At 55.8% G+C, this 22264-nt stretch overlaps 1 protein-coding gene across 1 annotated transcript; it reads right to left on the bottom strand.

The window, feature by feature from the left end:
- Positions 1-1148: 1148 nt before the first annotated feature.
- CDHR1 (cadherin related family member 1) lies at positions 1149-20318 on the bottom strand. The gene is made up of 17 exons (XM_069460694.1): positions 20264-20318; positions 19562-19657; positions 18496-18641; positions 17280-17330; positions 15999-16088; positions 14427-14513; positions 13317-13433; positions 12146-12289; positions 10997-11075; positions 9727-9827; positions 7216-7419; positions 6560-6712; positions 4864-5028; positions 4295-4362; positions 3614-3842; positions 2279-2536; positions 1149-1679 (listed from the first exon to the last, which is right to left on the bottom strand). The coding sequence occupies exons 1-17, from the start codon at positions 20316-20318 to the stop codon at positions 1149-1151; spliced, it is 2574 nt and encodes an 857-aa protein (XP_069316795.1).
- Between the last annotated feature and the right edge of the window lie 1946 nt (positions 20319-22264).

Raw genomic sequence — 22264 nt, 5'->3', positions numbered from 1 at the left:
GCATGGGGTGATGGGAGAACGGAAGCGGAGGTGTGTGAGTCATGCCACCATCCAGTGACAGCCCCTCCTGGGACACTCAGCAGAGTAGCTGCAAGACTCCTAATACTTTCCGGAACTTCCCTACAGAAAAATACTGCGCAGTCGTGCCCCTCTGCACTTAGTTAAAGCCCTCATCACTGCTACCGTCTTTGCTCCTCACCCTAGACCTGCAAGTGCGGCAGACAGGGCTTACCTTCTTCATTTGACAGTTGAGGAAAAAGATGATCAGGGAATTTAAACAGCTTTCCCAAGGTCACACGATGTAAGCAGAAGAGCCAGATAAAAACAGAAGTTTCCCCAGACCTCAGTTCTGTCACCCATCTACCACCCTGAACTGTCTCCTCAAGGATGACTAGGGGGCCAGCTCTTAGGAGAGGGGACTTGGCACCTTTAGGGCGACCATCGCGGCTCCAGCTTGGACATTTCTGGGCCCAGGGCAGTCCCAGCTGAGGACATCTGCCCTCACTCTTGGCAAGGCCCATCTTCCGCCTCCATGTCCCTGGTCCCTCATGGGCACAGCAGGGGCCCCCAGACTCTGCCCAGATGCCATGCTCCCTCTTTCCAGTGGTGCTCAGGACAGCCCCACAGCCAGTGTGAGTTTCCAGTGCACCCTTGCCCTCCCCGCGCCTGTATTTGCTCTCCCGCAGCGTGCAAGGTTCACTGACCTCCAGCCTGAGCCAGGGTGAACTCCCTTTTCCTGCTCCCGCTCCCAGCTGCAGGCTTCAGGATCCAGTGTCTAGTTGGCCTTGTTCCATGAGGCCAGGGCCCTGCTCCTTGACTAAGACGATGAGATCCCAGTAGGACCCAAGGGACTATGAGCTCTGGGGTTGGTGACGCATAGAGCTGGCTCCTTGTCAATTGCCAGCCCTGGCGAGTGGGGAGCAATGTAGCTGTGTCAAGGATTTGGGTCATGGGGAAGTGTTTGCCAATTGCATCCCATATCTTGAGAAACCTCTTGCCCAAGGCCTTGTGCAGAGTCCTGTGTATGGGGGTGACACCATTCTACAAAACATGGGTGACCTTATGGAGCAGAGGGTGGGGAGCATGGTCCAAGTGGTGGGGTGGTGGGGGTCGGGGTGAGGGGGACAGGAAGGGCCACAGGACACACTTTAGAAGTAAGCCTTGTTGTGCTTCTCAAACTTTTGCTTGAGCTCAGAAACCAGAGTTGCCTGGGTAGAGCTTCCCACAGTTTGGGGTTTTGGTGACAGCTGGTGCTGCTGGGGAGTGAGTGACCCAGAGACTGTGGGCACAGTCCAGTGGGCAGTGCCCGTGCTGGGTGCCGTGCTGGGTGGTGGAGGGAGGGCCGGGGCTCTGGGGGGCAGGGAACTTTCTGGGCTGTTGTTGTTGCAGTTCTCATTGGGAAGATCCTCTTTGAGCATGAACTTGGTAGCAGCCTTGGCCCTCCTGGGCTTGAGCCACTCCATGCGGACGGCACGGGGCGTGGGGCTGGACCGCTTGCGGAGCACACGCCGCACAGGCAGGACCTTGTTGGACTTCTTGTTGCGCCAGAAGGTGGCAGTGGAGATGAGGACGGTGATGGCCACAATGGTGGCCATGATCCCGGCCAGCACACCCACAGCCTTCATGGGGTTGTCCTTGGTGTGTATCAGGAAGGCTGCCATGGGGCTCCGGGCCAGCGTCTGGAAGAAAGAGCCACCCCTGCACTCAGCTGTTCCTGCCTGGGCCCTGGAGGACAGAGCAGGGCGTGAGCTTCCTTAAGCCTGGTGGCTTTTAAACTTTCTGGGGTCAGGACCCCTTTGAGAATCTGATGAGACCTATGGGCTTCCGTCCGGGAAAATGTGCACAGAGAGACAAAAGTGATGCAAACAACCTCTTTCAGACTCAGAACTGGACTCTGTCCTTTAGAAAGTATGATATCACTTACCTCTGATTGTGGGGGGCCCTACACACCCACAGGATCAGGAATCCTTTAAGTGACTACTTTTCTGCTAGCACTGAGCTGAGAACGACACATCACGATTTTACTTCTGCCTTCACCCGTGCGAAGGAGGCATCATTATTCCCATTTTACAGGAAAGGAAATGGAGGCTCTGCAAAGCCCGAAGTCACACTATTGATAAGTATTGAAACTAGAATTTCAACCTGATTGGCACAGGCGCCTTTACAGCATTGAGTGTCTTTTGGAGGAAGCCTAGAGATGGTTCTCCCCCTCTGCCCACATTGCAGAGGCCTGAGCTGGCCCTCTGACCCCGTTTCCTGACCGTGGCTTTGTACCCACCTCAGTGTCTGTGATGTCAATCTTGAGTAAGGCCGTGGTGCTGAAGGAGGGGGAGCCGCGGTCCTTGGCCTGCACCTCTAGGGACCACGTACAGTCCCCGCTGTGCGTGATGTTGTGCAGGGCATCCAGGGAACGGATGGAGTTCTTGACCCAGATCTCCCCTGTGTGCGCGTCGATGTCGAACACGTTGGCCGGCTCCGCGCGGGTGATGGAATAGTCCACCAGGTTGTTGGGCTCTTCTGCGTCCTCGTCTGTGGCCTGTGCATGGGGAGAAACAGACCCGAGGTGAGCTTTGGGGACCAGACCTGTGTACACTCGCTAAGTCAGAGGTCTATGGGGCTTGCTGGGTTGATGAAATTTCACCCCAAAATCGGACTTCTTGGTGAAAAGAGTATTTTTAATGAAAGGCTCTTAGGGATCAACAGGCCTTGGAAGCAGCTCTCCCTCTTTCTTCATAAAAAAACAGGCCCATCAAAAAGAACAATCAACTTTCCTTCCCCTCCCTGTTATCTCAATATACTGCAGTAAAAAATAACAAGAATGCAACCAGACCTGGCCCGACATTTCTCTTGGGTTAATTTAATTTCCAAAGAGAATCATTCATAATCTGTTTCTCCCATCCATTCATTCTTCCAAGTATCTATTCATCCTCCCTAGTAACCATGTATTGCCCCCCAGCAGAATTACCTGTAGTCCTCATCTCTCCCTCCCCTCTACCATGAGGGTATATAAACTTCTGGACCCCACTGGGATATTGGGCAATCACCTGTGATCGCCCCATGTGCTCAGTAAATAAGTCTCTTTCTCTTATTAGTCTGCCTTACTGTGAGTTGATCTTAAGGGGAACCTTTTGGGGGGTTAAGGGGAGGTTTCCCCTGCACCCCACAGGTGCTAAGTGACTTGTCCAAGGATATAGAGGTAGAAGGAAGGGACCTGGGATTCCAAGTCAAGCCTGCTGGGTGTCAGAGTTCACGCTTTTTGCCACGTGGAGAAGACAGCCAAGTGCAGGGCGAAAGCCAGTGCCCTGAGGGCGGGCAGAGCTGCTAGGGAACTAAGGCAAGCCAGCCCTTGACCTGCCCATTTGGAATGTGCAGATAACAGGTTCCTTCTCAGAGGTTACTGCTAGGTTGGGGTGGGGACAGGGATACACAGAATACCTTAAAGTCCCCTGTCCATGGTAGGAATCCAGTAAATTTTATTTTAGCAGTCCATCGCCTTGACCACTTGGCCGCCTCGTCCCTAAATTTTATTTTAAACTAAACTCTTATGCCTCAGTGTCTTTTGCAGCTGCTGGAACCAGGCTTTCAGGGCAGCACGACTGCCTCTGAAACCCACCTCGATTTTCACCGGTGCCCCCAGCACCATCATCTCCTTCTGGACGCTCTTTTTAAACCGGGGGTAGTGGTCGTTGACATCCAGCAGGGTGATGAACACCTCGGCCAGGCTGTACTTGCCCTCCACGTCCTCCGCCTTCACGTAGAAGTTGTACCTGGCGGTGGCCTCAGCGTCCAGGCTGGCCCAGGGCTGGGTGTAGATGAGCCCAGTGGTTGGGTGGATCATGAAGCTGCCAGGCACAGAGTGCAGACATGGGTGTGCATGTGTACATACACGTGTGCACACACACACACACACACACACGCACACGAGCTGCCTCCAGAGCGCAGTGAGGCATCACACAGCTCCTCCCAGGTGTCCCACCTGCTCCCTCCCCTCCTTGCAGTCTGACTGGCGGAGGCAGACCCACCTGTGAACTCACCCATCTATAATATCACTGTCGAGCTTGACAACCCTGGTGGCAGTCCCTCCCTCTCTTCCCATGGCCTTCCCCACCCCCCTCCGCCCCAGCCCAGCCCTGACTCCAGGCCGTGACAATGACCTTCCTCACCAAATGTGTCCCTTAGGCTCTCTACTGCTCGCCTCCCCAGCACAGGCTCCTATCCACTCCCTATGCCCCTCCACCCTCAGGCTCCCAAGCCCCTTGCCTGAGGCCCTGTCCCCGGTTCTGGAAGGACTTACAGCTCTGCCCCAGTCCCATAGATGGAGTATTTGACTTCGCCCCAGGGTCCCGTGTCCGGATCCATAGCCTGGAAGAGAGAAAGCTCCTGGTGGCGCATGGTGACGTGTGCCTTGTTGTCAGGGCACGTTGGCAGCTCTTGTGTCTGAGGGTTGCTTTTAATGGCAAAGCAAGGGAATTTGGGGGTTGTCCCAACTAGGGAGAAACTGATCTGGAGGCCTGTGCTGCAGCCCTAGTTTTGCTCTAAGGAGTTCTCAAGTGTTGAAGGAACCAAACGGTTTAGATCTGGAAGGCATTCATTCCTCCCTCAGAAATGAGGAAGGGGAAGGAGAAGGAGACGGGTCCCGTGCCCTGTGCCTGGGATTTACACATACGTGTGTCCTCACTGCAGTCCTGTGAGGTGATGGTGTCCCCATTGCATGGATGAAGAAACTGAGGACAAGAGAGGGCAAGTACCTGGTCCCAGGACAGCTAATGAGTGTGGGCTTTGCCATTCAAGCGGAACCTGGACTGGTCTCACTTCACAAGGCCCCTTACCCCACCCTGGTCCCCAGGCCAGTCCCCAACCCACCGTGACAGCCACCACATTGGAGCCCCCTGGGGCATTCTCGGGGATCCTGGCAATGTAGTAGGGGGAGGTGAACTTGGGGACATTGTCATTGGTGTCCAGGAGCTGGATCACAATATCCGCGGTGGAGCTGAACTTCTCTGGGGTGTTCACCTCGATGGCCAGGAGCTGGGAAGGAAGGAAAACGGGGACTTCACTGGTCGGACAGTCACCCCGAGGAGACTGTGCCACCTCTGTCTCCCAGAGCTGCTCCAGCATCCACCTGCCGTGTCTCCCGTTGTGACTCACAGCTGCCACTGCCTGTAAGGGTCACCTCTAAGGCCTGACATCACCCTTGCACACCTTGCCATGCCAGCTTTCTGATCGCTCCCATTGGTAGGAGGCCAGTTTCTTTTGTTCTGCTGAGCTGCACATTCCCTTCTAGTTCCAATTTGCCTCACTATTCTTATAAGTTTATTTCTCCAGATAAAAACCAGTATAATTTTGTCAAGGCTTAGAATTTCCTCTCCAAAGGAAATTCTAAGGAAAGTTAATCGGGGTGGCACTGAATTCTTTATAACTTAAGGAGAATTTGCATTTTTTTAAACTCGGCATGTGTTTACATTTCTTGTCTTCTTGATATCCCTTTGTGAAATTTCGCATTTTTTGACATTTAGATGCTGTATGTTCCTTGTTACGGTAATTCCTATGAATTTTTAAAGAAAATCTTTTGTTTCATTATATTTTCTTTTTTTAATTTTTTTTCTTTGCATGGTATGTATGACTCCATATATTTTCTTATTGTTATTTTTTGTATGTAGAAAAACTATTAGATTTTGTGTATTAACTTTATAATCAACCACGTTAGTAATTTTGCTGTATTTCTAATAGTTTTTCAATCCTTTCTCTTAGATTTGTTTTTTAAGCACTCACATCACCTATAAATAATGATCATTTTGTCTCTTGTTCCTTTCTAATATTTGTACCTCTTATTTCCTTTCTTTATCCAGGAATAATGTTATTATAGGAATACTGTTAAATAATAGTGGTGCTAGCAGGTATTCATGCTTTGTTCCTGACCTCCTAGGCTGCTTTTTGTATTTCACTTTTAAGCACATTGCTGGCGATAGGTGAATATGCATATGTGTGTATAATTATAAATAATGGTAACAATTTAAATAATATCCATGAAGTATTTATTTTTCCTTTTTAAAAATATATGTTATATGTTAATATATAAAATGCATTTTTATACACTTGTAATTTTACATAATTATGAATGATATCAAAAAGGTATTTTTTCCCCCTTCTGCTAAGGTTGTTATCAGAAGAAGGTGACAGATGTCAAAGGCCTATGAGAAAGCATCTATCTTGGTAATCAAACAGTTTTTCTCTCTCCATCTATTAACATGGCAAATTATACTGGTAGTTTTTCTTTACATTCCTGGGACTGGTTGTGGTTTAGAAAATGGGAGTTCAGGGACTCTGAGGCTGTGAGTAGCCTGCAGAAGGCTCTGTGTTCCCCTCTTCTTCCTCCCCCATCCCCATTCCCCAATATCCCATCATGCCAGGGACAGACGGTCAGGGAGGAAAAGAATGGGGCCAGGAAGGGCCAGGAGTGACAAGGGAACCCCCTCAGGAATGAATCATGATGCTGATGTGAGCTCCTGGGACCCCCCCTCACCCCCCACCATTGAGGGCAGCGCAAAGCACCACCTACCTTGAAGGTTAACACTTTGGATTTTTCAAAGTCAATGGCGGCTGAGTTCTCCACAATGATCGTAACTTGAGCTTCGTTCAGGACTGTCTGTGGGACCACTCGGAAGATGCCCCCGGGTCCCACCAGCCGCAAGTTGAATTTGGCATTGGCTCCCTGAGCAATAGAGTTTGTAGATAGGAAAGGGGAAGATAAATGAGAATAGAATCTTATTAATATATATTTCATGCTCTAGAGAAGGAGCTTTCGTATGCCCTTAACCCTGGGGGGTGCGTATTATTACTTCTCTCTATAGGTGAATTGATCAAGGATCAGAAAGATTCAGCAGGTTATGAGGCTTGAGCCAGGTAACACACATATAACTCGAGTCCTGTGCAGGTCACATTGACAAATGCCTATGTGGCTGATCAGATGCAGAGTTGCTTTTGTTGGACGGGCTTTTACTTTTGACCTGACTGTTATTGCCTTTTGGCTAAGCAGATAGTTTTTGGTTGGCTACTCCCTCTCCTCTCCCTCTTGGTTACACCCCCTGTTTCATTCATTCTGTGACCTGCCCGGCTCTGCCACATACGCAGTGGAGGCTGATGCAGACCTAGTTAGCTCTGGGACCTGGGCCGCACTGTCTGCAGGAAGGCAGGCTGGAGGGCTGCACCACGCACCTGGTCGGAGTCGTTGACGGTGATCTTGAGGCCCCGCAGGATCTCTCCCTGGGGCGGATGCTCATTCATGGACAGCTCAAACCTGTTCTGGGGCCCGCTCTCTCCGTAGAACGTCGGCGGGTGGTTGTTGAGGTCCACAATCCTGATGGTTACTGGGACCATGGCCTGGGCAGCTGGGCTCCCCACAGAGCTGACCTCGGTCACCTGGGATGGGGACAGGTGGCTATGGCTGTGTGGCAGGCAGGCTCTTGAGATGCCCCCAGTGAGCCTACTCTTCATGCCCTTGTATAATCCTCTCTCCTTAAGTGTGGCTTGGCCTGGCGACTTCCTTCCAACTGATAGCATATGGCAAAGATGCTGAGATCTCGCTTCATGATTATATCACCAGAGATCAAAACTTCATCTTGATAGCAGATGAAGCAGGCAGTGATGCCAGAGAGGCCCATGTGACAAGGAACTGATGGTGACTGCTAGCCTGCAGCCAGCCAGGACCTGAGGCTCTCAGCCCAACAACCCAAAGGAACTGAGTCCTGCCAATAACCAGGTGAGTGTGGGAGCTGATCTTTCCCCAGTCAAGCCTTCAGATGAGACCCCGGTCTTGGCTGACAGTCTTATTGCAGTCACAGGAGAGACCTTAAAACTGAGGCCCAGGCAAGCTGACCCCGGACTCCTAACCCACAGCAACTGTGAGATATGCATGTGTGTTGTTTTAAGCGGCTAAGTTTGGGGTAACTTGTTTTGCAGCAATGGATAAAGAATACAGGCTGCAAAGCCAGGTCTGAGGGTCCACAGGCACCTCATGAACCATGTGGCAAATACCCTATAAGCCTCTTCGAAGTGTCTTTTCCCTTGTTCTATGAGTACGCCTGGTCTTATCTGCCCTCCCCTCCCCCTCCTTCACACCCTCAGTGCTGTCCTAACTCTCTCCCTCCTCAGAGCCCAAGCCTGGCTTTCCATCCCTACTTCCCACTCATTCTCACCCCCTGCCCCGCATAGACAGTTCACACTGGCGTCCATGCTGCCTCCGGCACTGTCACTGTTTTTTCCCCAAGTGCTCTACTCCCTTGGCCCAATGTGGCTGGGCCTTCTGCAGGTCCTCCTCAGCCTCTCTGGTCCCTCCCTGGGGAGTCTCCTTCCCCTGCCCCTGCCCTCCTGCTCACTCTCGGCCCCCTGCCTGGCTCCCGCAGCAGTGCTTGGCGACTGCTCCTCTCTCCCTGCAGCCATTCTCTCATTCCCCACCCCCCTGCCTCTCACAGCTGCCTGTAAGTTGACGCTCTCTCCCCCAAGTTCCAAACCTGTATGCCCAAGTTTGGGTGCTTCAACCTTCGTGCCCCTTGGGCACCCATATTCGTCATTCCCCACCTTCGTCACTTGCCTCCTCTCTGGTGCTCCTGATGGCAGCACCTCCCTATCCCTGTCACACCCACCAACTGCCACGTTCTGTGCCGTGTGACTCCTTCATGATTTCAATTTGTCCCTTCCTGCCATCTGCCTCTCCTCCTCCTCACAGGCCCTCTTGGTCCGTCACCCTGTCCGATGGCTCTGCCTCCCTGCGTCCCATCCAATTCCCTCCAAGCCTGAGTAGAGACCAGAATTCCCAAATTCTAGGCTGGGACTGGGGCCAGAATCACCCGGCTGCTCATACCAGGCAGAGTCCTTCCCATTCCCAGGAGAGGGTCCTGGGAGTCTTGGTTGGCCAGACTCTCCCAGTTTGGAAACCCCCACTGGTCCAGTGAGCAGACAGAGGGAGCTTCCAACAAGTGACTGTAACCCTGCTCAGAACCTTCAATGGCTCTTTATTGCTCATGGGCAGGACCAGCTAGATAGTAATAATTTGCCTGCTGAAAAATAACAATGCAGGGTCCCTTGTTCAAACATTATCAGGAATTTCAAGATAGCAAACAGTAGAGCATTAAGCTTAGCTTGGGATGCTTCTAAGCGTGGTCCCTGTGTGACTGCGCAGGTCACCTGCCCTGCCTTGGGCACAAACTCATTCCCCACATGCAGGGCCACTGCTCCTCTGGCCCCAGCCTGGGAGTCCAACTTCCCTTCTCCAGGCTGCTGCGGGTCTCTGCTCTGGTCTCCCCGACTCCTGCCTGTTTCCCTAATACATCACGTGCTCTCCCCTCCAGCCTGCTCTCTCTGGGCTTTCCTGGATTGGAATGCCCTCGCCCCGCCCCCACCCAACCACTGCCCCCTGCCACCAGTATGCACCTGCTAGATCCTACCCACGCGCCGAGGCATCGTTGCTTCAGCGCTATCTCCTCCTGTCTTTTCATGACTCTGCTTGTGAGTTCATGTCCCCCCGCCCCTCCCTGGGGGCTTCCTGTGCCTCTGCTGCAGCCAGGTGGGGGTGCTCTTTGGAGCAACATCTAGCTCCTTCCCCAGACTGTGAGCCGCAGGGGGTTGGGGGAAGGGCCTGGGTCTCACCACCTTTCTTGCCTTCCGGGGCCTTTGTAGCTGTCTAGGGCCGAAGGGCGTGCGGGAAAGACTAGGCTAGAGGGAAGGTACCTGTACGTGCAGCTCATACACCTCTCTCTGGAGCTGGGCAGGGCTCTGCATGACTGAGATGGCTCCAGACGTCTCGTTAATTTCAAAGGCACCCTCGCTCCCTGTCGGAGAAAAGATGCGCCCTGTAGTTCCGCACACGGCCACGGTGGGGCGCAAGCAGCTGTGCCACACGCTCCTGTCGCCTTACCTCGGGGGAAGTCTCCACAGAACGTAATCCTGTCACCTGCGTCTCGCCAATGAGGAAACTGAGTCTCAGAGGAGCTAAGTAACTTGTGTGAGTTTACACAGCAAGTGCAAGAGCTGGGATTTGTACTCACTTCTGTTCAGCTCCCAGATTCCACACTGTGCCCCTTCTCTTATGCATAATAGTGTGTGTGTGAAGGAAAGAGAAAGAGGGAAGAAAGGGGAAGCAGCGAAGGGAGGGGAGGACGAAAGAGAGGAGAGAGGGCGAGGAGGCTGGAGGAGGAGGAGGAGAGCCGGTGTGGAGACGGGTGGGGTGGGTGCTCTGAGCTGGGCGAAGGTTTGCAGTGGCAGCGTGGAGGGAAGGCAGTCGGGGGTCTGTGCGCTTGCAGAGAGAAGCCCGTGTGTGATGGGCACGTCTGTCCATGTGTGAGCCGCTGGAGAGCAAGTGTGCACCAGGCGTGTCCGAGGGACAGGGTTGGGGTGTACAGACGCATGCACATTGGGATCAGGTGCCCGGCGAGACGACCTGGCCCACCCCAGGGACAGCTCGGCCTGCCCAGTTGCTGCCCGGTTGTAGGAAGAGCACAGACTCTGGAGCCAGCAGACTCAGGTTCAAATCCAGTGGCGGGAACTTGGGATGCCCCCTTAGCTTCTCTGAGCCTCAGTTTTCTCCTCCATATATAGGGCTAGCACTAGGGAGATGCCACACTATCACTGCATTTGATTCACCTGATGCAGCTATGTGCTCTAGGCTAAAAAATTAAAAAGAGTGAGAAGACATACAAAGCAATTTAAGAAGTGTGAGAGATGCTCCACCCGTTCCCACCAACGAGCGTGTGCCCAGGGTGAGGGGAGCACGATCAGCGCCACCCGTGCTGCTTTCAGTGCTCCCGCCCCAGTGCTGCATATAATGACATGCAGGGGCCGGAGCACGTGCCCCAGGACACTTGCCATCTCCTGGGGGACCCAGCCCCTCTCTCCACACATCTAGGACCCCCTGGTCCTATCGATGAGGGAGCTGGGATCCAGGTTGGGGAACCTGGTCACCCAAAGAGTCGGAGCTGCAGCCCCAAAGCCCCAGACTCACCGTTCACGAGGCTGTAGAGAACGCGGTGGGGTTTGCCCCGATCTCCATCCATGGCGACCACCTTCAGGACCTCCGAGCCCTTGGAGGAGCAGAAGCAGCTGCCTAAGGCTGATGGGTGACACGGGGGCCTCCCCTCCCCAGACACTGCCCCATCACGGAGGGGAGTGCCGCCCCCACCTGGAAAAAGAGCCAGGCCTCCCCGTGGTCCTGGAGCACGGCCCCGCCCTGCTTTGCTGGGGGCTCTCAGCATCCCCAGCCTCCCAGGGCTGGAGGCACAGCCTGAGCCCCTGATGATTCCTCACCCACAGGGGTCGGCGCAGGGGGCTTCCCAGGGCCCAGGGCCTCCCGCACCAACTCCTGGCCCACACGCTGCACTCAGGCCTCAGCCCTGCCTCTACCGCCCCACAGTCCCCTCCATCAGACGTGCACCAAGGGAGAGGGGAGAGACAGGTGGGAGGGGGCTGGGCACAGACAGCCTCAAATGCGAAGTCCCAGGATTAGGACTCCAGCCTGTGGGCCTTGGGTGCCAGCGTTGGAGGGTTTGGGGTAGGGCTGCTGTGACTAGACAAGTCTTGCTCCACCTGTGCCTGCCGTCCCCAATTAGGCACGCTGTGCAGGCCATTCTCTCTGGCCTACTCATGGCTACTTCCTGTCCTGTCCAGGGCTGCCCCTTCTCCCGGAGCCCTGACCCTCCACACCTCCTTCTGCCCCTAGCTCCTCAGCAGGACGGCCTGGGCCTCCCCCTGCCCTGTCCTGAGCCTCCGCCCAGGGCAGCCCAACATCTCTCTCCCCCTCACTCTCAGCTTGTCTCCACACTAGGTCCTTGATGGGTGTTTTTCCTTGTTTTATCAAGTCAAGAACACTCAGAAAACAGGGAGGTGCAAACAGAAAATGCAGTTCAGTTCCACGGAGGGTTCTTGAGCCGAGGCCTAGTGAGGTCTGACTCTGGCCCGATCTCTGCCCCCAGCGAGCTCACGGTCTGGTTGGGGTCAGTTCATGGCCTGAGCCTGGGTGAGTTCAGAGCTGGGCTCTGTGTGGAGGGCGACCTGGGCTGACCCCAGCCACTCCTGGCAGGGGGTCCCAAGAGTCACGAGGGACAGGGCAGGAGGCGCTGGGAGGGGATACTGGGTAAGGGGTGCAGCCACCCACCGGAAGAGTGTCCTCATACACGTAGCCGTAGTAAGGTGTGCCCAAGAAGACAGGGGCTGTGTCCTGCACGTCCTCCACGTTGACCGTGACAGTGGTGGTGGCTGAGAACACCACGTCAGCCCCTCGAAGCCTCCCCCCACCATCCTGGGGAACAATCAGGGGCACAGAGGAGAGTGAAGACAGGCTGGGCTCCGGGGTCGAACACACTGTTAGACCCTGAGGGCTCCCACCCTACTGGCTGTGGGCCCAGTTGTCCTCTCTGAGTTTCTGTTTGCTCCTGTGGCACCTGGAGGTGAGTCTCCTCTCAGAGGAGTGTTGGGAAAGTTCAAAGAGATGATGCGTGCAGAAGGCTGGAAACAGGGTTAGTTCTCTCTCCAGGGAAATCATGGCCGGCAGAGAGCAAGAAGGAGCTGCTCAGAGCTGAATCTCCCCTCCCAGCGGGAGTCAGGCCTCACACACCTACTGAGGACCTACTCTGTGCTCGGCCTGTGCTGGGTGCCATGGGGCCCACAGGACTATGACGCAGGCCTCTCTCCTGAGCCTGTGTAAGGGAGGTGGGCCGAGCTGAGCCTCACAGAGTCCCAGCAGGTGGGCTGTGTCGGGCCTTCTGGAACAGGCTGCAGCCGGTTGGCCTGCAGCCTGTCTGTGGCCAGCAAGGGCCTTCCTGAAAGGCAAGCGCCCAGCCTAGAGGGACAACAAGGCTTTTGTGTTCTTTGTCTGGGCCCCTGCTGATTTCCAGTTCCACACCGTGCGCTTCAGCCATGTGAGGAGCTTAGCTAGGCTTCAGGGACGGGCAGATGAGGAAACCGAGGCTCAGAAAGGGTAACTGATCACACAGAGAGGAGGAGGTGGGGGAGCAAGCCTGGCCAGAGAGAGGGGGGTGCCTGTGGGGATGGGAGGGGGACACCCAGTCGTCTGGTCCTACGCAGGGCACCCTGGCCTGTCAGTTTACTGTCACTTTTGAGGGGCAAATGCCTCCCCCAGAAGGAGTGTGCCCTGGGCAGCCCCCCCGGAGGACACATCCAGGCAGAATGGATTCCAAGCTGCTGCCCCCCATTTCCCCACACCCGTCATGTCTCCTGCTCTCCAAATGGCCCCTCCTCCATCATGGACCCCAACTCTGTTCCAGCCCAGGGGCTGAGGGAAGAATAGATGCTCCCTCCACCATTACCTTGGCGACCACAGTGACGTAGTGGGTCCGGGACTTCTCATAGTCCAGAGTGGCCCCAGCCTGGAGGCGCAGCACGCCGCTGTGGCGGTCCACGGCAAACAGGGTGGAGTGCAGGCTCTGTGAAAGTTGGGGGGCTGGCTGGGCCTCAGGGAGGACCCCAGGCCAGCCCCGGGAATGCCTGCCCTGCTTCCTAAAGGGGATCCTCACTGCCCTTTGTCACAGGAAGTCTGGCCTTTGGGCTGAGGTTCAAACTTCAGGGCACCCAGGTTTTCTGGCCCTAGGTTCCCCTCCATAGGGGGGGTCCCAGGCTTTTCCTCCCACACCTCTTTCAAAACCCAGGGCCTTCGATTTTCTCCCTGCTCAGATGGAAAACAAACAGGAGCTCAGCCCTGGGCTAAGCTCTGGCCTGTAGGAATGTCTGCCGTGCACTCTAAGCCAGAGAGGGTAGAGGCCAACACGTCACAGTGAAGGAGAGGAGCTCTGGAACCTTTCAGCCACACCGAGCAAGTGACTGCGGTGGGCCAGTCCCAGGCAGCACGAGGGTCGGGACAAGAGACGATGTGCAGAACGAAGGAGGCCGGCAAGGAGCACCTGCCCCTGGTGCGGTGCTTGGGGGGCCTTCTGGCTAGGGGGGGTCAGGCACCCTGTGCCGGGTGCTGTCACTGAAGCTTCATGTTCAGGGAGACCTCACAACAACCCGGTGAGGGTGTGCTTCTATCTCTCCCGTCTTACACGTGAGGAAGCTGAGCTGGAAACGTTAGATAACGTGTTTAAGGTCACTCAAGTGGTAAGAGGTGGGATCTCCCCAGTACCCTCCGAGTCCAGGGGGTTTCTCCAGAACCTGTGTTTTCAGGGGTGTCGTAACCCTCCTTCTTTTGAGAGTCGTCCCTTCTGTCTTTATTTCCTGTTGACCATTCTGGGCCCAGACAGGCTTCTTCTGCCCTGTGTGGGAGCCCCTGGGGAAGGGGCTGGGGACATGGAGGGCTGAAGGTCCTGGGGACCCGGGAAGAGGGTGGGGACAGGCCAACTCAGAGGAAGCCAGGATAGGCCCATCAAGGGAAGAAGGTTTCTATCCCTCCCACCCAGCCCCTCCTGTGTGTCCCACCTTACCTGCAGGAAGTAGGTGACACTCCCTCCAGAGCCAGTGTCCTTGTCCACCGCATGGACCTTAAAGATGCTGCTCCCAGCAGGTGTGTCCTGAGGGGTCACAGCCACGGGAGAGGGTCAGGGGCAGGGACAGGATGCTCGGGGAGCTGGGGGGCCCTGGAGTGGTGGGGTCAGGGCAGTGAAGGGCTAGAACGAGACAAGGGGGTGGGGACACGTGTGTGAGCCCTCACCAGGGGGAGGCAGAGTGGGTGCTGGAGGGAGGGAAAGAAAAGGGAGCTCAACAAGATGCAGCCAGGGCCAGGCGCGGTGGCTCATGCCTGTAATCCTAGCACTCTGGGAGGTCGAGGTGGGAGGATCGCTCGAGGTCAGGAGTTCGAGACCAGCCTGAGCAAGAGTGAGATCCCCGTCTCTACTAAAAATAGAAAGAAATGATCTGGACAGCTAAAAATATATATAGAAAAAAAAAATTAGCCAGGCATGGTGGCACATGCCTGTAGTCCCAGCTACTCGGGAGGCTGAGGCAGAAGGATTGCTTGAGCCCAGGAGTTTGAGGTTGCTGTGAGCTAGGCTTATGCCACGGGCACTCTAGCCTGGGCAACAGAGCAAGACTCTGTCTCAAAAAAAAAAAAAATAAGATGCAGCCGGGCTGGGGATGTCCTCAGGGAGAGAGTGAGAAGAAAACACGAAGACCCCAAACAGATAAAGGGTCTAAATATGAAACAGCAATTCGCACGGAGGAAACGGTTCAGAACCACAGACATATTTAGGCTCACCGGGGACCACACACCTACAGTTTAAAACAAGAATGAGACATCTTTCTGCTAGAGAATCAGCTGACACGTTAAACGTCGGGAATCCCAGTGTTGGCAAGGGGCAGAGGAGACGACCCTCCCCGGTGTTGCAGGGGAGGGAGCAACCCGCTGCCCCTGTGGAAGAGCAATCTGGCAACACCCCGCAGGTGTGCATGCTTGTGACCCAGTCATTTCAAACCTTGCATGGTATCTTAAAGAAATAATCCTAATTAAAAAAAAATAAAACTTATGACAGGAAAAATTTAAAGCACCTTAAATGTCCAAACATCAGGGAATGGTTCTGTAAATGGAACGTTCCCTCGATGGAAGCTGTTAAAACAACAGTGCCCCAGACTTCACAATGGATGAGAAAATGCGTGTTATCACTTAAGTGAAAAATAGGATACGGAAAGCATTGTTCAGTACAGTCTCAACTATGCCAAAGAAATAGAAAAAAAATGTACATAATCACAAAAAAGACTAGACGGAAATGCACTGAAATCTCTCAAGTTGGAGAGAGTAAGGGTGATTTTTAAAACTCTTTTTTCCCCTGCTTTTCTATGTATTTCACATTTCTACAATAAACATACATTATGATTATAATGGAAATAGCAAATGAGTGTTACTTTGGAACAAAAATGAATGTGGGAAGCCAGGGAGGGTGACAGGGGAGGCTCTGCCAAGGGCGATAGTCGAGGGACAGGTGCCCTACCCTCCAGGCCATAGAGCAGCCCCAGGGACCTGGGGTGGCAGTTTCAGCCCTGCCTAGTGGCCCCCCACTCACCTCAGGAACCAGGACAACATAAGGCTCCTTGATGAACCTGGGCGCCTCGTCATTGGCATCGGTCACCAGGATCACGACTTTTTCTGCTACCTGAGAAGTGGCAGAAAAGTCAGGAGTCTAGGCAGTGTCACCTTCTTGAGGCTCAAAGGCCAGTGGACTGTAACATCCCCAGGTAGATATCCCTGCCCATCCCTCCTCTCTCTCTCTCCCCCTTCCTTCCTTCTCTTATTCATTCGTTCAACAAATATTATGAAGCAGCAACTTGGCGTCCAACACTGTGTTCCATCCTGGAGACAGAAGACAGTCCGATGGTGTGTTATTTTGCACTGGTCATGGTGGCTGGAATTTGGTGGCAAAGATCAGCATATAAAAGAACGTGGTGGTACCATCAAGGTGATAACAGGGCTATGCCAGGCACGGAGGGCGAGGTCCCCGACCTGCACCACTCTGGGGGCACCAAGTGCACCGTGCCCTGTGTAGATGCATCCCTGGGGGTTGTGAGCGCTGTACCCAGGGGCCCAGGCTGTGGTGGTGGAGAGTGGGACGGCTTCTCGCAGGAGCGAGAATTAAGCCCTGCGGCAGCTTTGCCAGAAGGAGAGGATTGGAAAGGTGTGCCTGGAAGAAGAGGCTGTGTGTGCAAAGGAAGAGAGTGAACTCCATGGTGAGTTCAGAGGACAGAAGTGGATTTATGGCTAGAGGTTGGTGGGGTGGATGTGGGAGAAGTGGCGAGGCAGATGGTGCCCGACGGGGAGGCGCAGAATGCCAGACCAAACTGTGGCTTTCATCCTTTGGGTAGCGGGGCCAGCTGTTAGTGCTTTGTGAGCCTGGGAGTGGGCAAATCTATGATCCATAGTGACAGCTTTGGAGGCAATTGGGGCAAGGGAGCCAGGCAGTCGTGGAGCCCTTGGGGCCTGCTGCAGTTATCCTGGGGGTCAGAGGAGGGCTGGGAGGAAGTGGTGGCTGTGGGGAAGCAGGTGAGGAGAGCATCTGGACGCCCAGGTGTTCAGCTCTGGTGGCTGGGCAGGGGGCCAAGACCCCGGTTGGAGAAGGCAGATGGGGAGGGCTGCAGAACTGGGGTTAAACCCATCAGAAGTTCCCCTGAGAGAGCCTGGTCTCTCCTCCCTCCTTTCTTTCCACTCTGGCCTGCCAGCAGCCTTCTCCTGTGGGCACTCTGGGCAGGTCTTGATGGACCCTGTCTTAAATTTTCTGGGGGCCCCAACCTCACCCTTCTCAGGCCCAAAGGCTGCATCCCGCTAAGGGCTGGCCTGGGGGTGCACTCACCAGATTCAGGCTGTCAGAAATGCTGATGATGACTTCAATCTCATCCTCCCTCTGTAAGAAAGCACAAGGGCTGAGTGTCTGGGAGCCTGACGTGCCATGAGACCCCCGAGCTCTCCAGACCTCTCTCTGCTCCACACACCAACGTGAGGCCTGGGCATGTCCATGGTGCCCTGGAGCAGGAAGGGGGCTGATGACCGCCTGCCTGTCATGGGCAAAAGCTGCCTCCTGCCATCTTGAGACCTTATTTCAGGGATTTTTGTGTCAGGGGCTCTTATAAACCCAGAGGGACTTTGAGGCTCCAACAGAAAATGCTCTCCTGCTCGAGCGAGGAGAGAAGTCACCCTGGCATGCTCAAGTTCCCATGAGGAAGATTTTTTCCCTTTCTCTTCTTTTGCTTTTCCTCCCCCTTATCTCTCCTTGTCTCTCCATATTCCAGGGTTCTGCAGAGGTCCACACAGATGGTCTCTCAGTGCTTTAGGACATGGTGGGACAGGGTGGTCGAGGGCTGTCGATGAGCAGGAGCGTTGGGAGGTCACCCAGTCCCACGGGTGATGGGAGGGGGTGCTGGCAGCACAGAAACAGCCACCATCTGTGTCCCCACGGCAGTCTCTGGAATCTCCCTTTCCTTTCTCTACCTGGCCTGCGGCGACTGGACGCTGCCATCGAACCAGAACTGGCGGCAGCCCCACAGCTAAGGTCCAGTCAAGAGGCCACCTAGGCTGACCAGCCTGGTGTGGGGTCTCAAAGGAAACAAACCCCAAGCCCTGTCACCCACAGGTTCAGAGGGTACAGAGACGAATGCAGGCGTCCTGCCAAGCTCACACTCACTCTCTCAGCCCCTCTTACCAGCCCTGGTCTGCTCAGAGTTTCCTGGGGTGTACAGGACCTCTCCAAGGACAGGCTTGAAAAATCACGTTATGAGCTTTCCTTTAGAAATTTCAAAATGCAAACAGACTTAATTGAACATGCTTGAAAGATCAGCAGGGCTGGCAGATTCCTCACTAGAGGAACCCCGCTATTCGCTCCGTGGGAGTAAAGCCTCCTCTGCCTCTGGGGAGCAACCTAAGGATCCCCCAGAGCGAGCGAGCGTGCCGTGGCAGCCCCCTCACCCCTTACCCTGCAGAGAGGTTCTAACCACTGTGTCTCCAGGACCTTCCAGCCGGCAGAGGTCTGTCTGCAGGCAGCAGTCCCGTGGCGCTCCCCCATCTCCCCGTACCTCTCTGTCCAGCTCTTCAACCAGAGTGATGTTTCCAAAGTTAGGGTCAATGGAAAAGACGCTTCTAGTGCTGGGGTCAAAGCTGATGTGGTAGGAGACAGGGTCTCCCTCGGGGTCTGTTCCGTTCAGAGTGTAGACATGAGAGCCTGCAAGGAGACACAGCGGGTAGACCCAGAACCTGGCACCCAACTTCCTAGAAGTGGCAGCTGCTCAGGACCAAAGATTCAACTGTTTATATTAATAAGGTCACTATTCAGTTCAGTGCCAAAGCCACCGTCCTGACCTGGGTGCTCGCTGCTGGCCCCAGCCCTGCTGGCTGCTTCTCACTTTTTGTCTTTGTTCTTCACAGCTGTGTGATGCTACTTGCCAGATTGTACCCTACAGTGCAGGTCACAGAGGAGGTGCAGGTCTGCTCTGCGGAACCTATGTTTTCCTCCTCTCTCAGTAGCCAAGACTGGGGGCTTCCTGGGCTTGGGGGGCCCAGGGAAAAGGGGAGCAGCCACTAAGGTGGGAGAGGTGACCTGGGGTGCAGGGCTGTGCCGCAATGCCTGGACTGGCTCTGCAGGGATTTCTGAAGGCAGGCGCCTGTTTTGCTTTCCTTGCTCCTCCTTTTCCCCAGGGTTCCCGGCCCCACAGGGAGAGTGTGAAATCTCTCCTCTTTCTCCTTCTCCCTTCTCTCTGCAAATCTCAGCAAGTTGGATGCTCTTGGGCCGTTTTAAAGCCTAGAGAACTGAGGCTCAGGGAGGTAAATACGTTCCCTCAAGGTCACACAGCGGGTAAGGGGCAGCGTTACTGCCATGCTGCGAGCTACCGCCTGCCGCTTAGGGCTGACCCTGCCTCTGAGCCCACACCCTGGTCTCCTGTACTGGCCAGGCTTAGGTCGCCATGGCAGCGGTGACCTCCTTTCCCGCCACTGCTCCGGGGAATTCAGAGAGCAAACAGGACGCCCTGGGAAGTGCATTAAACCTCATAGGCTCAAACGAATCACAGTTTGGTCCCTATGTCCAGCAGAAGGCGACCCACCCCTCGGGGAGACCTATGGGGGGCGGGTGCCAGGGCTACTCACCCACGGGGGTGTCCTCTGGGAGGCTGAACAGGGCCATGTTTCCGTTGGTGCTGCCCACCCCATTGTCAAAGAAGTAGGGGGCAAAGTTGGCCTGGGCTGAGAACGGAGACAGAACAGACCGGCAGCGGAGAGACTGAGTACCAGCGCGGTCGCGACAGGTCCCACTGGTGGGCAGGGGTGCTCCACCTTCTCGCCCCGGGGGCACCGAGGGACCCCACTGGGGGCCAACCAGAGAGTCCCCCCAACCCCTCCACCGTGGTGGGCTCAGATGGGCTCGGGCTTGTCAGGGACACACACCTTCTGGGAGCTTAGAACCCAGGTAGCGCCCAAGCCCGCCTCCATCAATGGACGGACTGGGTACCCCTGCTCAGAGAGTAGCAGTGCCCCAGCCAAGGACAAACCGTGAGCCGGCGCACCCTCCCCTGCCCCACACAGCCATCCGCAGCCACCAAACCGCCCGCCCTGCTTCTGGACAGGCGGAGAGCAGCGGGCGTCGGGGCCAAACCCCAGGGCTCTGGGATGCCGGGGCCGGGAGAAGCGCCCGGGGAGCTCTCCGTACCAGGGCCCGGGCAGCTGGAAGGATTTCCCCGCTCCGTGCCCCAGCCTGAGTCCCACTCTGGAAGTGGACAGCCCAGGACCATGTCCCTGTTGCCACCAGGGTAAGCACTGACACCCACGCCCCCTCGCCCGGCGACCGCTCACCCAGGCAGAGGAGCAGCAGCCCCAGGACCAGGGCAGCCCACCGGCCGCGCCTCATGTCGTCGCCGGCGGGTAGTGTCGCTTGCCGCCGCCCAGCCTGGCCGCGGGAGCACGGAGCATGCCCTGGCCCCGCGAGGAGAACAGAGACGACACTGAGGTTGGCGGCGGTGGCGGGAGAGGGCGCGGGGCGGGAGCGCCGGGTGGTGCGAGGGCGCTAAGCGGATGACACGGCTCGGATCTGCGTAGCTAGAGGCTTCTGCCGGTGCCTAATGAGACCAATTAGTGGGCACAGAGCTGGGGGACGGGCTCCCAGCCTGGGCAGGGACGGGAGGGCGCGGCGAGACCCCTCCTTCCTCCTGCCACGCCCCCTTTGCCCGGGGGCCACGAGCGCGGGAGCCCGGGGGCCCCAGGTCCCTGGATGGGAGCACCGGGGAGTGGGGTGGAATGTCTTTCCCCCAGGTTGTCCTGAGCGGGGCGCTGGAAAATTGGGGCTTCCCGGTGTCCCCAAGTCCTGGTGGACCTCGGGCTCCTCTAGAGTTTTCCTTTTTCATGAACTTCCTGTGTGACTTTCAGGGGTTCACCCCGCTCTCTGAGCCGAGCATTCCTGAAGGTAAAACAGCAGGAAAACAGAACAGCCCGGAGGACGAGAGGGACCCCTGAAGGAGAAATGAGAGGCGGGAGATCAGGGAGTGGGGGTTTGGGGGAGGGTATTGCCTTAGCAATCCTAGTAGGTCCCAGGAAGTATGAGACCCAAAGACAAAGAAGAGGGGTGTGGGGAGGGCAGCTGATGGCCAGGGGTTCTGAGGACCCCCTGTCTGTCTCAGCCCATTCCCTCGCTGCCCCCGGGCCAAGCTGGCCCTCCCAGAGGCTCTGAGCTGTGTGCTGGGCAGCAGGGAGGGCCTGCAGGGCTCCACCGAGGGGAGGCAGAAGGTCCCAGGCAGCAGGCCCAGCTTCCCCTCCCCATCCCCAGTCAGTGCCCGGTCTGGTGACCACAGAGGGGTGGCAGACCCGCTCTTCAAGATTTCCAAGAAAGGGTGAAGGGTTTGAAGGCAGATTTAAGCCCCATCTTGGGACAGACTTGCACGGAGCTGGCCAGCACAGGAGGGCTGAGCAGCCCAGCCCTGGAGGAGGATTAGGCAAAGCCAGGCTCTGCTGTGGGGTCCCGGGAGGCTGCTAACCAGGAGAGGCAGTAAGCCCATGAGGCTTCCTGGTTGCTGCTAAGATTCCCTGGGCTGAACCCTTACTCTCCTGCTCTGACGCTGGAGTGTGCTTGGAGATGCTGTCTGTCCTTCTCCTGGTTGGGCCATTTATAGGGGTCACAGGGTGGTTACTTCAAGCTCAAGTCAGGTCACGTCCCAGGATGCCCGTGAGAGGGTGTGTCCCCACTCAGAGGAGACCCCTTTGAGACCTCCACAGCTGGCCTCCTCAGCGTTCCTGCCCAGGGGCCTTCAAGGGAGCAGAGAATCCCCCGGCCCCAGGCCAGGACGTGACCAACTGTTAGCAACAGTCAGGGATTCGGAGCGAAGGAGGCAGAAGATGACTCGGTGGTCCCAGGCTGTTCACACTTCCCAAGCCAAAGCTCTTCTTGCTTGAATCCCCCTCAGGCCTGGCCCTTAGGCCTTAAAAGATGCACTTTAAATTGCACAGATGTTTCTGCATCTTTGCTTCACAAAATAGTGGGACAAAGCCAAGGCCAGCGTTCTACAAGTCCTATGTAGAGATGAGGAGGCTGAGGCTTGCTGTGGGGCACCCAGCGGGCTGCAGGCAGAGCCAGGGTTTCCTGGAGCAGATGTCTTGTCAGTGTGCTGAGTAGAGGCAGCTCTCCCTGGGCCCTGTCAGCTATCCTCCTCACCAAAGAGTGACTTCTCTCTCCTCAGTTCACTCGGTCAACAGACTTGCACTGGAGAGGGACAGGGAAGGAGTAGCCCATGTGCCAGCCATGTGCACTTGTATTCTCACCCATATTACCTCATTTAACCTGCACATCCCTCCTGGTGTGATCAT

Source organism: Eulemur rufifrons, chromosome 28 (assembly GCF_041146395.1).
Source record: "Eulemur rufifrons isolate Redbay chromosome 28, OSU_ERuf_1, whole genome shotgun sequence".
Classification (NCBI taxonomy): domain Eukaryota; kingdom Metazoa; phylum Chordata; class Mammalia; order Primates; family Lemuridae; genus Eulemur; species Eulemur rufifrons.
This window is presented reverse-complemented; position numbering and strand designations above follow the sequence as displayed.

Coding starts and splice junctions, on each gene's coding strand:
- CDHR1 (XM_069460694.1), bottom strand. CDS start 20,318: ATGAGGCGCGGCCGGTGGGCTGCCCTGGTCCTGGGGCTGCTGCTCCTC. Junction 17,331..18,495: donor TTGAAGAGCTGGACAGAGAG/GTACGGGGAGAT, acceptor GCTTTCTTACAG/AGGGAGGATGAGATTGAAGT. Junction 11,076..12,145: donor TGTATGAGGACACTCTTCCG/GTGGGTGGCTGC, acceptor TGCTCCTCCAAG/GGCTCGGAGGTCCTGAAGGT.